This window comes from Benincasa hispida, chromosome 8, assembly GCF_009727055.1.
Source record: "Benincasa hispida cultivar B227 chromosome 8, ASM972705v1, whole genome shotgun sequence".
NCBI lineage: Eukaryota > Viridiplantae > Streptophyta > Magnoliopsida > Cucurbitales > Cucurbitaceae > Benincasa > Benincasa hispida.
Window position 1 is genome coordinate 51,423,981 of NC_052356.1, and position 14,374 is coordinate 51,438,354.

General features: G+C 29.9%; 2 protein-coding genes across 2 annotated transcripts; both read left to right on the forward strand.

Annotated features, from left to right (window-relative positions):
* Positions 1–1,142: 1,142 nt before the first annotated feature.
* Positions 1,143–2,949, forward strand: LOC120083351 (nuclear transport factor 2B). The gene is made up of 2 exons (XM_039039076.1): positions 1,143–1,486; positions 2,587–2,949. Exons 1-2 carry the CDS (start codon positions 1,184–1,186, stop codon positions 2,659–2,661), a joined length of 378 nt encoding a protein of 125 aa, XP_038895004.1. The 5' UTR covers positions 1,143–1,183; the 3' UTR covers positions 2,662–2,949.
* A 5,068-nt stretch (positions 2,950–8,017) lies between these two features.
* Positions 8,018–11,033, forward strand: LOC120082642 (CRIB domain-containing protein RIC10-like). The gene is made up of 5 exons (XM_039037894.1): positions 8,018–8,381; positions 8,721–8,913; positions 9,028–9,125; positions 9,245–9,362; positions 10,392–11,033. The coding sequence occupies exons 2-5, from the start codon at positions 8,856–8,858 to the stop codon at positions 10,598–10,600; spliced, it is 483 nt and encodes a 160-aa protein (XP_038893822.1). The 5' UTR covers positions 8,018–8,381; positions 8,721–8,855; the 3' UTR covers positions 10,601–11,033.
* The last annotated feature ends 3,341 nt before the right edge of the window (positions 11,034–14,374 follow it).

The window sequence follows — 14,374 nt, forward strand, 5'->3', positions numbered from 1 at the left end:
TTTTTTTTTTTTGGGGGGGGGGGGGGGGGTTTGGTGGATATCAAACCCTGACCCCATTTTCTTTTGTATGATCTTATAATAATTTTGTATTTTATTTAATTTGGTAATGAAAAAAATATTTCTACGATTGATCGTCAACTATTTTTTTAAAATTTTTGTTGATCTATGTTTGCTTTGTGGGGTTGCATAGAGTAAATTGTAATTTTATATGCATGCAATAAATAGAGTGATTGAAGCCTTAATCAACGTAACATGATAGTCGTAGATTAATAAGCGTAGCAAGAATGTGATTATAAGAAAATTCAAAAAATCAATGATTGGACCGATCAAATAAACACAAATTGATAAAACTATCGGTATTGTTATTGTTATCGATAGATCAGTAAGACTATTGTATGGAGTTATAAAATTGTTAAATTATCCTCAACTGCTGCCAATGGATGCATTTGTAAATCTGTATCTCCGAAGTTTCAAGGCAAAAGATGAAAATTTGGCAAAAAGTATTCTTACCAAATGTGTGGGTCCCACTGCAATACAATTGGAGTCAGGACCTTCTCTAACTCAATCGATTTACACGATTTGATTATGGATGGTACGGTCAATCTCACGTTTCATTGCAATTATAGATGAACGTGAAGTAATCAGATGGGACCCACTTACCAAATTGAGTAAAAGTGGACTAAATTATTCGTAGTTACATATATATTATACACAGAGTCCATAAATATACTTCAATATTGTCCCCTATATTTCCTTACAACAAGAATCGAAGTAGAGAAGCAAAACAATGTATGAAACACAAAATTAATAGAGAAAATGAGTAAATTTAGAATGTGATTTAATTGGTGAAAGCAAAAGAATATATATAAAAAAATTATAAAGCCGAAGAAAGAGGTGGAAAAGTGATGCCTTCATTTTGATATACTCTTTAGTCTCCTCTTTTACCATATCTCCTTTATTCCTCTCTCTTTGCGTACATATACAGCGACTTCAATTATTCCCTATTTTCATCCACTGGCCCAAATGACTCCTCTACCCTTCTTCCCCTTCATTAGTCAAGCTGATATCCCAAGGGCAGCCCAGTAATTACATCCCCTCCCATTCACATGAGAAAGAAAACAACATTATATTACATACTCACTACAAAGTCTACACATTATATTGTTTGGTTGTAGAGAAAGAGATGGAAGAAGAGGCTGATATAATTGGGAAGGCGTTTGTGGAACATTATTACCAATTGTTTGATAATGAAAGAGCATCGCTTTCCTCTTTGTACCAACCCGACTCCATGCTCACTTTTGAGGGTCAGCAAATTTTAGGTGTTGATGACATCTCCTCAAAGCTTCAACAATTGCCATTTGAACGTTCTCGACATATCGTCAGCACCATCGATACGCAGCCCTCCTCCGTCCTCGGCTCCTTCCTCATCTTCGTCAGCGGTAGCCTCGAGCTGCCCGAAGAAGAACACCAACTCAGATTCAGCCAGGTTTATGATTACCTATCCATTTATACTCTTAATAAAAAGTTTAAGATGATTGCTCTAAATTTCAGCCAATAAACATTTACTCCTCTCAATCTCTTGCTTTTTGATTCGCTTTTTATTGATGGTTTCAAAATTCAAGTTAAAATTTTTTTAAAAAATTAAAACCTTATTTTTGTTTTTTGTTTTTTTTTTTTTTAAAAATTTGGTTAAAAATTTAACTCTTGTATTTAGTTCATCTATGTATTTTGTAAATTTGTGAACTTGTAAAATTCAGTAACTAAATTTTAGTTTTAAAAGTTCACATAACAAAAAGACTAAAATTTCAATTTAACAAATTAAGGTTCTGTTTAATGGAAGAGAGAAAAAGATGTTTTTTTTTTTTTTTTAAGTTCATTATTATTTAAACTCTTTTGATAAAAACCATTTACTTTGAAAATGTTTTAAAAGTTATTTTAAGTGGTTGCTAAATATTTCAAATTTTTTTCAAAATATATTTTTTTTCAGAATTAAACCTAGAAAGTTAAACTAAATACACTCTTATGGTACGTTTGGAGAACATTTTCAAGTGTTTAACTTAAAAAATAAGTCATTTTGAAAAAATATGTAGTGTTTGACTACCACTCAAAATAAAATTTTAAGTGTATCTTAATCAATTTTTATAAAAATATTTAAACAAAAATGAGTTTTTTGAAAAAAAAAAAATTATCGAATCAATCCAAACATGCCTATGAATTTAATTGGCAAGCTCTTGCTCAGATATTATTGTAACTTGATAACTAAAATGAATTTAATTTTGGTAAAAATATTGTTTATGTGGTCTTCATGTATTTTTAAATATTCAAATTAGTCCATTGTATTAGTTTTTTATTATATTTTTTTAACCTTTTTTATTAACATTAGATATCAAATAAAAATATGTTCACATTGGATACAATTATTTAATCAATTTCAATGAAAATAAATTTCAAATTTATAGTAAATATTAATTCTAAAATTTATTGAAAATACCGAAACTAATTTAAAGTATATTAATTAAAATAGAAGGAAACTTTTAATATTTTATTCACGTTTTTAACAAAATTAAGAAAAATATTTGGTTGCAGATGTTTCACTTAGTTCCTTCGCCACAGGGCAATCTTTTCGTTCAGAACGAAATTTTTCGCCTCAATTACGGTTAGTTCGTTCAGGCTTCAGGGCTTCTTCCTGCCTACATTTCAACACATAAAAACGCTGTCGTTTCAATGGATGTGATTTGATTTGTATTCTGCTTCTATTCTAAATATACGAAATTTCTGATTTGTTTTTCCGTTGTTATAATAATATATGTCGATGTTCTGTTTCGATCTCTTTTCTTTCATTTTTGGGCTTGGGATTTCGGCCCAATATCTCGACTTAAACAGGCCCCTGGTCGTAAATGGGCTAGCTTTATCAAATTTAATAATATTTTTTTGTCACTGCCGAATGAATATCATTGCGTAAAGCATTAATGAAGTGTAAACTGAGGGGCATCATCATAGTTTATAAACTCATGTCGTAAATATTATATTATGATTTTTCAACTTTTTAGGTTCTTTTCATAAACTATGTAATAAAGTGTGAAATTATCCGAACATACTTTGAATGAAGAGTCATTTCATTTCTTTTACCTCGTCTAATTTTAGGAGACAACTAATAGAATTCAACAATATTTGAGTGTAAAAAAAACTCGTAGAATGTTAAGTCATAGGTGAATGGAGACTACATATTGAACTCATTCGCTCTATACTATTTGTTAAAGTCATATCCTTTATTTACCATTAGGCCAACACATGAGGGGTTGTTGTAAGGATTAAAAAATTGCAAAAAATATTTTTAGTACAACAAATGAAGATAGGAAGATTTGAAAACCTTCGACCAGAACAAGTGTAACCCCTATAAATTACCCTTGAGTTAATTTAAGGGAAGATGAGAGAAAACAATCAAATTAAATTATCACTATATTCTTCCCACACTTATTTTATTTAATATATGTGCATTTTAGTTGTTGAGTCAATCCAACTGTCCAAGATTATATGAAGACGATTTATTTATGAAAAGTCAATCCTTAAATCCATGAATATTAGAAATTATAGAGAAGAAAACAACTCGAGGCATTTTCTAATGATAAGTACAAACATTCATACTAGAAAAATTATTTTGTAAAATGATCTTTGATAAACTTATGGCAATAATAATAAGAAAAAGAAAAAGAATTTAATTATAATTAGTTCAAGATATTAATTCATAAGGTCCTATTTGGTAATCATTTGATTTTTTTATTTTTGTTTTTTAAAATTAAGTCTATTTCATTCACATTTCTTACAACGGTTTGTATCTTTCTTAACTATAATGGTTGAATTTTTAACCAAATTAAAAAAAAACTTTTTGAAAGCAAATTTTTTTAGTTCTCAAAATTTGCTTTCGTTTTTAGTTATTGATGAAAAGTAGATAACAAAAGAAGAAATTTATATGTGAAAGTAACATCTATAGGCTTAGTTTTCAAAAAAAATAAATTAAAATAAAATGGTTAAAAATTTGTGATCAAAGCAAGTTTAGTTCGACGGTAATTGACATACATTCTCCAAATTCTGATTTTTATTTTCGTTGTTATTATACTTTAAAAAAAAAAAAAAAAACAAAAAACTTGTGAGAGTTGGGAAAAGGAAAACGGTATAGATTGAAATGAAAAGAGGAAATGGGTTTGTTTGATAAAAAGAGACCACATTGTTGAAGGAAAGGCCAAGACGTGCCTCCAACAACCATCAAAACCACACCTAAGCATTAAAAGCAGCTGTCAAATGGTATGCCCAAATGCTCCCATTAACCCATTTCACTTCACCAAATTCAAAAGGCCCCATTTTTATTTTTATTTATTTATTTATTTTTTAAAAAAGCCATCGACGTTTTATTTTGTTAATTACAATAAATAATGAAAACATAACAGAATATTGTCTTATTTTTGAATTCAAAAATCCCCTCGTTATCCTTGTGGGGTGCACGAAAGTGGAAAAAAAAACCTTATTTAAAATTAGATTCAATATTATAAAATTGTATTCTATAAATTTTGAAGATGGTGTCTTTTCAACGATATACTACACATTAAAATTGAAAATTTTCTATGGTAGATTTGAAATTTTCACCTAATGGTTAGAAATATATGGATTATACTCGTTGAATTAGACTTATATTGACAGTGAAATTCAAAGTTTAGGATTATATTAACTAAATCATTCAATTCTATATCTATTTGTTTTTAATAAAAAATTTCATATATAAAAAAATTATTAAACATAAAATTGAAAATTTAGATTCTTATTAGACATTTTTAAAGTTTAAAAAATTATTAAATATAAAATTGAAAACTATCAACCTATTAAACATTTTAAATTTTCAAGTGTTTTTTAGTCATAAAACTAAAGTAGCTATTACACACTTTTTTAAGTCTTTGAAACATTTTAGATACAAATTTTTTTGAAAATTAAGCCTATAAACATCATTTCGTCTATAAATTATTTGATTTGTCATCTACTTTCTATTGATATTTTAAAAAACGAAACAAAGGTTTGAAAATTTTAAAAAAATAGTTTTTAAAATTTGGTTAAAAGATTTAACTCTTTCGTTTAAGAAAGATAAAAATCATTGTAAAAAAAATTGAGATGAAGTTAATTTTCAAAAACAAAAAACTAAGGCTCTATTTGGTAACCATTTTATTATTATTATTTTTTTTTTTTGAAAATTATGCTTATGAACCCTACTTCCACCTTCAAATGTGTTTCTTTATTATCTACTTGTCACCAATAGTTTAAAAAACCAAGGTAAACTTTGAGAATTAAAAAAAGTAGCTTTCAAAAAGTTGTTTTTGTTTTTGGAATTTTGCTAAAAATTCAACCATTCTACAAATCATGGTAAGAAATGTGGATGAAATAAACTTAATTTTCAAAAATAAAAATAAAAAACTAAATGGTTATCTAACAGGGTCTAAATAATTACCCAACGAGATTTAAACTCATAGTTTAATATTTCAATTTATTATTGAGGGAGGGAAAATATTTAACATATTAAAAAAAAAAGAAAAGAAAAAGGAAAAAAACTTTTTCTTGGTTAACCCAATCAACTATTTATTTGGAGTATGATTTTCCAAAATGAAAAGTTAGGGAGAAATATGGAAAACAGCTAGAGAAGAGGGGGGAAAAAATATAATAATAATAATAAGGACCAGCTGGAAATGAAAAAACCCATTAAGCCAGTTGGTTTAGGCAGTCAAATTGGTTCATTTTTGGCCTTAATCAAAGCATACCATTTTCCTCACTTACAGCTTTTCCCAAAAGTGACCTCAAAAATAAAAACTCACCTAACCTCAACTTGAATCTTGATGATGTTGTTTTTAAAAATTATGGAGACTTTTTTTTTCTTTTTTCTTTTTTTTTGGAGGGTAAGAAAATGACCTTTATATTAACTGTCCCACAACCATATCTTTTCCCTTTTTTTTTTAATATTTTTTTATTTCCAATCTTATGGAAATTATTATACGAAATACTAATACAATCTGCCACTTAATCATTTTTTTCTTTTATAAATACTTAATCATCTTTCTTCATTATCATATTATGATGGTAAAACATATTTTTTTATGTTGGGATGATATTATCGAGGGTGATTTTCAAAACTAAAAAAAATGAGCTGACTTATATATAAATATAACAAAATGTCACTATTTATCAATAATAGATAGTGATATTTTACTATATTTAAAAATATTTTCAACAGTTTTGTCATTTAAAACAATCAGTCTATTATTTAAAATAAGGTTCAATCTTTAAAATTAGGGTAAACACTAGATCATTTTATCTATGTATACATCATTATAACTATATAAGGGTAAATTTATTTTTGAGACACTCTTGAAACTTTGATCTAATTTGAGTATTGAAGTTTATATGACAAACACTACACGAGTGTACAATTTCTCTTTATTGTAAGTCACCTATTCTCCATATTAAAAACTTTATCATTGAGGCACGTGCAATTTTCCTTGACTAATTGTGTATTAATAATTTTTTAGGATTAAATTAAAACTTTTTAATATTCATGCGATTGTAATTTAACAAAGCTATTAGTTTGTTGGTGTGTTTAGAATACATTTTCAAGTATTTTATTTAAAAAATAAGTCATTTTGGAAGAAATTTGAGTGTTTGACAACCACTCAAAATAGTTTTTCAAACATATTTTAATAAGTTCTTATCAAAAGTGTTTAAATAAAAATGAGTTTTTTGAAAAATACTTTTTTGTCATGTCAATCCAAACGGGGTTTATATTTTTAGGTTTAAATTTCATTTTGACATACGGATTTTTAGCATTATTTTATGTTTTTTCTTAGAGCTTCAATTTGTTTTATTTTGATAATTAAACATTCTAAATATCAATTTTAATCGTTTAGACTTTGTTTGTTAACAATTTCAACTTTTTGTTTTATGTTATTTAAAATTATATTTGTTTCTTCGCATTATGTTTTTCACATTTCTAAAAGAAATGTTTGGTTTTTTAACCAAATTAAAAATAAAATAACTATTTTTTTTGTTTTAAATTTTCAAACTTTGGCTTAGATTCCCTAAATATTTTTTAAAATAGATAACATAAGAAAGAAACTCTTAGTCTTAGGCACAATATTAAATTTTCGTCAACATGTTGATATTTTCATTAGTATTTCCATGTTTCTATGGAGTTCGATATCGTGTGAATTGATATTTCTATTATATCGTAAAAATCAATGAAGTAAAAAAAAAAAAAACATAAAAATGCTACTAATATAAATATAATATAAATAATAGACCTGTTAACTTTATTGAAATTTATAAAATGTTAATGTATTAATTTAAATTTATTTTTCTTGAAATATTGTTTCTATAATTTTTTTTTTAGAAATATCCATCAAAATCGACATTTTATCAATGTTTCCATCGAATTTTTCATAAAATCAAGATCTCACTATTTTCATCAATATGGATATTTTAAATCACCGTATTAGGTGAAAATAGTGGTTATCAACTTGATATTAAAAAACAAAAAAACCAACAGGATTTTTTTCCCTCCTAAAAGACATGAATTTAAATCTTTCATCTTTATTTGGTTTTTAGCAAACTCATAACATGATCCATCCACACATAATTGAATATATAAAAGCAGATGATTTGATTTTTTTGCTCGTACAATTATGCTGAACTCAAAAGGAAAAAATGATAATGAATTCAAATATTAAATATGCACATATCTTCAGTCCAGGTAGATTGGGCATTCCAAGTGACAATATAACTCAATTAGTTATTCTTTGAAATTTCTTTTTAAAATTCATTTTTAAAAAAGAGAATAAAATAAACTAAAAAATGGAGGACTAAAATGAAATGCAAACAAATTTTCTATTGACCCACAAAACAGCATCTGCTTAGCAATATAGACTCATACATGTACATGAACAGAATACTTTACTTATCACTGACCCAATACCTAATCTTATTTGTATTAAGTTCCTTGCCTTGTCCTTAAAAGTCTCTCAGTTACCCTTCATTTTGGAGGGCTTTCATAGTCAATTTACCGCTTCTCCTCTTCTAAGGCCATCCATTTCTTTGTCCCTCTCTATAATGAACATCTTCCACACTAAAATCTTCCTCACTCTTTGGATTTTACTCATTTCATCTCATCGTTCCTTTGTTCTTTCTTGTTTTTCCTTAATGGGTTTTCACTTTTAAGCTTTTTGAACACCCAAATGAATGTTTTGGATCATTCTGCTCCCATTCAAAGGAATCGAACCTAACTGCAGAAAGAAGCTCCAGCTCTCCCATTTGCAGGAGGAGGAGGAGAAGAAGAAGACGTTGCTTTTCTTTAGGTATTGTATCTTTTTAATTTGAGCTTTTACTCGCTTTTCTGTTTAATTTTCTGTATTTTGAACTGTTGTATTAAGGGAAAGAAATGTGGGTTTTGAAACCCTTCAATGAATCTACAAGTCATATCTTCCTCATTAATGAAATGTATCTTCTTTTGTTTTAATTATTAGATACCATTCTTCATCCACCGGAAAAAAGGGAACTAAGGGGAAAAAAAAAGTTGGGTTCGAAATCACATGCACTCAGCCTTCTCTGATACTCTAGGCATTGTTTGATTTCAATATGCTTAAAAAATACACGCAAAGCTTTGTTTAAGCTGAGCATGTCTACTTTTTTGACAGGTCTGAAGGAGAAAAGCAAAACCATTGATCTCCAACTTCTTTGGGGATTTTTGCTTGTCGATTTGCAATCTTATTGTTTAAAGGGGTTGGTTGTATCGTATCAGCTGTTGTATTGGTTTCTTTAGTTTCAAAATCATGTCAAACAAATTGAAAGGGATCTACAAAAGTTTCAAGTACATTTCCCAAATCTTTGGTAATGTTCTGTTTCTTCTCATTCTTCTCTGTTTTACACAATTTCCCTCTTTGCTTTTCATTTGGTTTTTGATTATTTGGGACTGATGTGAAAACAAAATTGGGGCTATTTTAGTGGTGAAAGAACGAGAGATGGAGATTGGGTATCCTACAGATGTGAAACATGTGGCACATATTGGATGGGATGGCCCTTCTGGTACAGCTCCCAGTTGGGTACGTTATCACCTTCACCATCATCTGGTCTCAATATTTTCACTTTCTTTTAGATTTTCAATAGTGTTTGCACAATTTTGCCATCTGGGTGTTTGAAAATGTTCCCCTCGTTTTGGTAGATGAGTGAATTCAAAACAGCACCAGAGCATTTCTCGGCCGCGTCGTTTGGTGATATTAGTGATAGAAGAGATTCAAGTTCTACTGCTGTAACAGCTCCTACAACATGGTCTTCTCTTGGTACTTTTTGCTACTCTCCATTGTGGATTTTCTTTTTCATTGTAGGATCATTTCTTTTTTTAAGAAAACACAAGTGTAGGATTAGAAATGAAACTGCAGTAGATGGAAAGTTGGAATGGAGAAATGGCACTGAGAACATGTGCAATTGGATGGAAGGTATTTTCTGTTAGTGGACAAGTGAAAACAGGGGCTTTTCACGGGTTAACCTGTTGAAGACAACAAATAAATTTAATATCTCTTTCATAATTTATTGAATAGCTCCATGATATGAATGAATTTTGAAGATTCTTTACCCCCATAGAGAGATATTTTGGCTTTTATGTCACGAGACCACCACTCCTCTCTCTGGGGTAATATTGGTGCTTATTAGCCTTAGAAAGAAACAAAGTTATATTTTATTTTAAGTGTGGTCCACAATATGATGACAGATTGATTACTTATATCAAAAACCATGTGGTAAGTTCAATTGAAAAATGCAATTATCATGAACCATTTCCATCTTTTGATGGTTGAATCTGCCAACCTTTGTTGATAAGCCGATCCACTCCCCATTTTTGTCTGGTTGATCGCGAATTGCAGTCTAGATATGAAGTTATTGGCTTACTACATTAGAAAATTGTTGGTTCTTGTTGAAATGACAGTATTATATTTGGGATTTACTATTCTATTTCACTTTGTACAATTGACTGTCTACATTTCTTGTCAGAGTTTCATCCTAGGCGTCGTTCTCGACGTTCTTGGATTTTTGTTGACACTTGAACTAAATGCTAAATTTGGATAGTCTGTCATCCCAGTTCTGAACAGTCTTTGTGACATTTACTCAGACCTTTTCTTCTTTTTTGGGTCTCCCTGCTCGACATTGATAGGCAGTTTATAATTTTCTGTGAACGATTGATGGAAGTTGCACTTGCACATGGTCTGTGATTGTTTGGTTGATGCGGTGTGTCTACATTATGTTCTGGACAAAGTAAAATGAATGGTGAATCATTGCTTATCAAGGATTTTTATACTTTTCATATCTTTTAACAGATTTTGATCAAGCAATGCTACGCCAACAATCATCAGACTTCTTTGGCGAACTTCCACGAACAGAAATTCCCAACCTTCCTACAAAACCAAAGAAAAAGAGTAGAAACTTCTCTCCAAAATCTTCGTCTTCCTCAAAATCATCTCGAGTATCAAAGACAAAGCCATCGTCCTTCGGCGAAATCAAGATGGTATCCAATTTGCAAGTTTAGAACTGCCATCATAACTCTCATACTTGTGCAAAGGAATAGAAAAATCAGTCTGCCTTTTTTTATCATATCAGGAATGGTGTAATTGTTTCGACTGGAGTGTACATCAGACGAACAATAAAATGTAGTAGTATCCGGGTTCTTTTCGCCCCGAGAAGGAAATCTAGATAGGCATCAGAAGATGTGTAAAAAAAAAACGATCTTGATGCAATATCTAAGATGGGTGAAAAGAGATCATTTTGTTTTCATTTCAAGAAGAAAGTCATGCTGGAAATGGCAAGTGTGCTACTACTTTGAATGAATGCTGTAAGAAAAAGAAAAAACTGGCGTTGTTTTTTTCAAAAGAAATTTGTTTTGTTGGTTCATTGTCCTTTTCCTCCATTCAACAGATGATTATAAACATTTATTTAATGGGTCTGGAAAATTTATTATTCAATGCGCCATGTTTGGTTCTCTGTAAACTGCCGCTGCAACGTTGTTATAAATCTATGAGATAATGACATCAGGCATTGCTTCCGCCAAACTCAGCAACTTCATCGGTTGTGACGTTGCTATCTTCCGACCACTTACATTAATTCATTTAATGAAGAAGCGACACTGCCTCAGAAATTTCCAGCGCTTTGTTCTGATGATGGTTGCTTTTTTTTTTTTACTTTCCTGGCCCATTTATTTACATTGTCTTCAACATCATCTTGGCCTTTGGAGAAAGGCTGTCTTGGGAGGGTTTCAAGTATTTAGGATAGTGTGAAGCTAATGAAATAAATTAATTGATCACTTATTCAGTAGTATATGTATTGTGATAGAAAAATAGTGTATCACCTTTAAATGCTTATGTCTCCACCAATCAAAATTGATAATGTAATCTGTATTGGCTATTAACGCAAATTTCAATGCTTCTCATGCGAGAATTTGGCTCATTTGTAAAATATCTTTTCTTGTGCCTAGTGAAAACTTGCAAACTTATTGATATGAAAGTTGATGAAACTAGGAATTCTTGTATAGATAGACCTAAAGAATAGTGCTCAAATGTGACTTTTTCAAAATAAGTTTTTATAACCCTTCACTAGTGTTAGTAAACATTTTTTTTTTGGCTAATTTTATTCTCACTTCTCTTGCTTATTCTTTTTTCCCTCTCGGTACTTGTTGTAGTCATTTTCTTTGCACGTTTTGAAAAATGTTTCACGTTATTGCCGACTGTCGTATATTACCAATCATCATGTTTGTTGCTGGTGGGTCACACATTGTGCATTGCCGAAAGACAATAGTGAGAGGAAGATGATGTTGAAGTTGGAGCAATCGTCACTCTGACTAGTGACATGTAGCTTTATGTATCTAAAAAAACTAAAATGGATCTAACACGAAATACATAAAACTCGACGTTGCAACATGATTACTAACAAAAAGAATAACTTGATATCAAACAATAACAACAGAGATATTGAGACATAGAGATTAATAACATAGTTTGGTGTAATATCATCTATGTCTGGGGATTGTGTGCCTGGTGGAAATAAACTTCACTACATAAAAAATTAGCAATTACATTGAAGTACTTATTTGATAGACTCCCTCTTCAGTGTCTCGTGTACATCTTACTCTTCAATTTCAATTTAGGCTCCTCCGAAATTTCAGCTCCCTTCACTTTCACAATAATGCTTCTCCAAACTTTGTAATGTGATCCCCTTAATACAACGTACTTAGGCTCCCCTAAATATGAGATCCTATCTTCATAAGCAAGCTTTTTTCAAGTTTTTGATTGAGCTCCTCTCAATATAACATCAAAAACTCATCCTAAGTTCTCACTTACTCATTCAGTGATTCACTACACTCACAATAATTCAACTAAGCCTAATTTACTGCTGAAACAAAACCACTGCAGTGAAAAATATATATTTTTAATCACAGTACATGAAAGTTGAAGTTTAGATAATCTCTAAGCTCAAAACTCTCAGTGCACAGATTTTTCTAATAAAGGAGCTAACCCTAAAATTAAACAAAACCACAATATATATAGCTAGTCATGATAAAATATTTAAGGAAGAAAGAAATAATCTATGCATGAAAAAAGGAAGGTAAGATGTGAAATTTTCAAATCACGTTGACAGATAAGGAAAAAATATTATGTAGAATTTTGCTACCCATCACGTAATATTGTGCTTGACATCATACATGACATATTACAAAATATATCGCGGAAGAGGGAAAAGCAAACCGATTGGCAAATATGCACTACACATATCAAAATATAAGAAAAATCACTAGACAAAATTTGCACGACATGAAATACGTTGCTGACATAATACAAGATGTATTGAAAATTATGTTGTTCAAGTTTCATCTATAATAAAATCAACCAATCATACTGCAATAACATTATCAAAAGTTTAAAGATGTAAAATAGAGAATAAGAAAAGACAGGGAGAATAGGAGAAGAAAATGATAGAAGAAAAACTAAAAGAAGTTTAAAAATAATTAAATTTATGGGGTGTTTGGGTGCCACATCCTGCCTTAGGTTACTCTACCAAATCTAAGATATGACATGTTGATAATAGATCCCAATGAAACTATGAAATCTATTTTCGATCTTAAAAAACTAGATATGTTTTAGAAAAACTGCTCTACATTCTTCCTTTGAATATTGTTTTTGCAAGATGGTGAACACTCGAAACAAGGCTTACCTCCCTAAATAAAAAATGGTAAGATACAAACAAAAAGCTAATCGAAAGAAGTTTGTTGAAAAAGATGTTCCTGCAACAATAGCAAACGCCTACGATGTTCGCATACTAGAGTTTCATTCACCTTCCTAGGACAAAGTCATAAAGTCATTGCTTCTCGCTCTGTTAAACTAAAAAAGTCAAATGCCATTACTTCTATCGCTGTTTAGAGGAAAATCGACTTGTTGTTTACAATGGTCAATGTGGAATGCAGACAAGCACATGTTGTCAAGCTATATTAAAGTAAAAAGACCAAGGGACTGAATATCGTCCTCAGCGAATCAAGTAATCATATTATGCTTTGCTACTAAAAAATTGTGTCGATTTTATCTAAGGATTGAACTTGGGATGATGATTTTTAATTTTTTAAATAAAAAAGCAAATAAGATGAGATCGAAACTCAAGAGAAAAAGGCGTTTTAGGGTACTGAATTCCTTAATTACTTCATTCAATCATGCAAAAGGTTCCTAAGGATTGTTATACCATCGATATGCTTAAATCTAGAAACTATTTTCAAGATTATTGCCTTTCAAATAACAACCTATTCTCATACAAGCATAATTGATAACTAATTCCTTGAAATCAAATTAAGAAGCATGACATTAAGAATAGTCATGATCAACTTTCGTTAATAACCTAACAATTTTCATGAGAAGTTTAGCAAACGATTCAACATTATAGATCCGGTTAAACATGCAATCATTTTCAATTGACATTCAACCTAACATACATCTATGATCAATCGATATGATAAAGCACAATAATATTGAAAAGTATTCAAAGACAAACATCCATAGAAAATGTTATTGCATTAACATAAATTCATAAATAAGTTCATCAATATGCTAGAACTAGAACGTTTAACCACACATCATTGCTACAAATGCATTCTCGTACATTGTTACAATCATAATCAATAAAAAATAAAATAAAATAAAGGGAACAAAGAAAACCCCCTTCCGAAGCAATCTCCATAGTTTAAGCCCGTCAATTTCACCTTCATTCACGCCTCGAGATCTCAAACGGCCTCCAAATGACCCTCTAATTTTTCTCTAGACTAAAA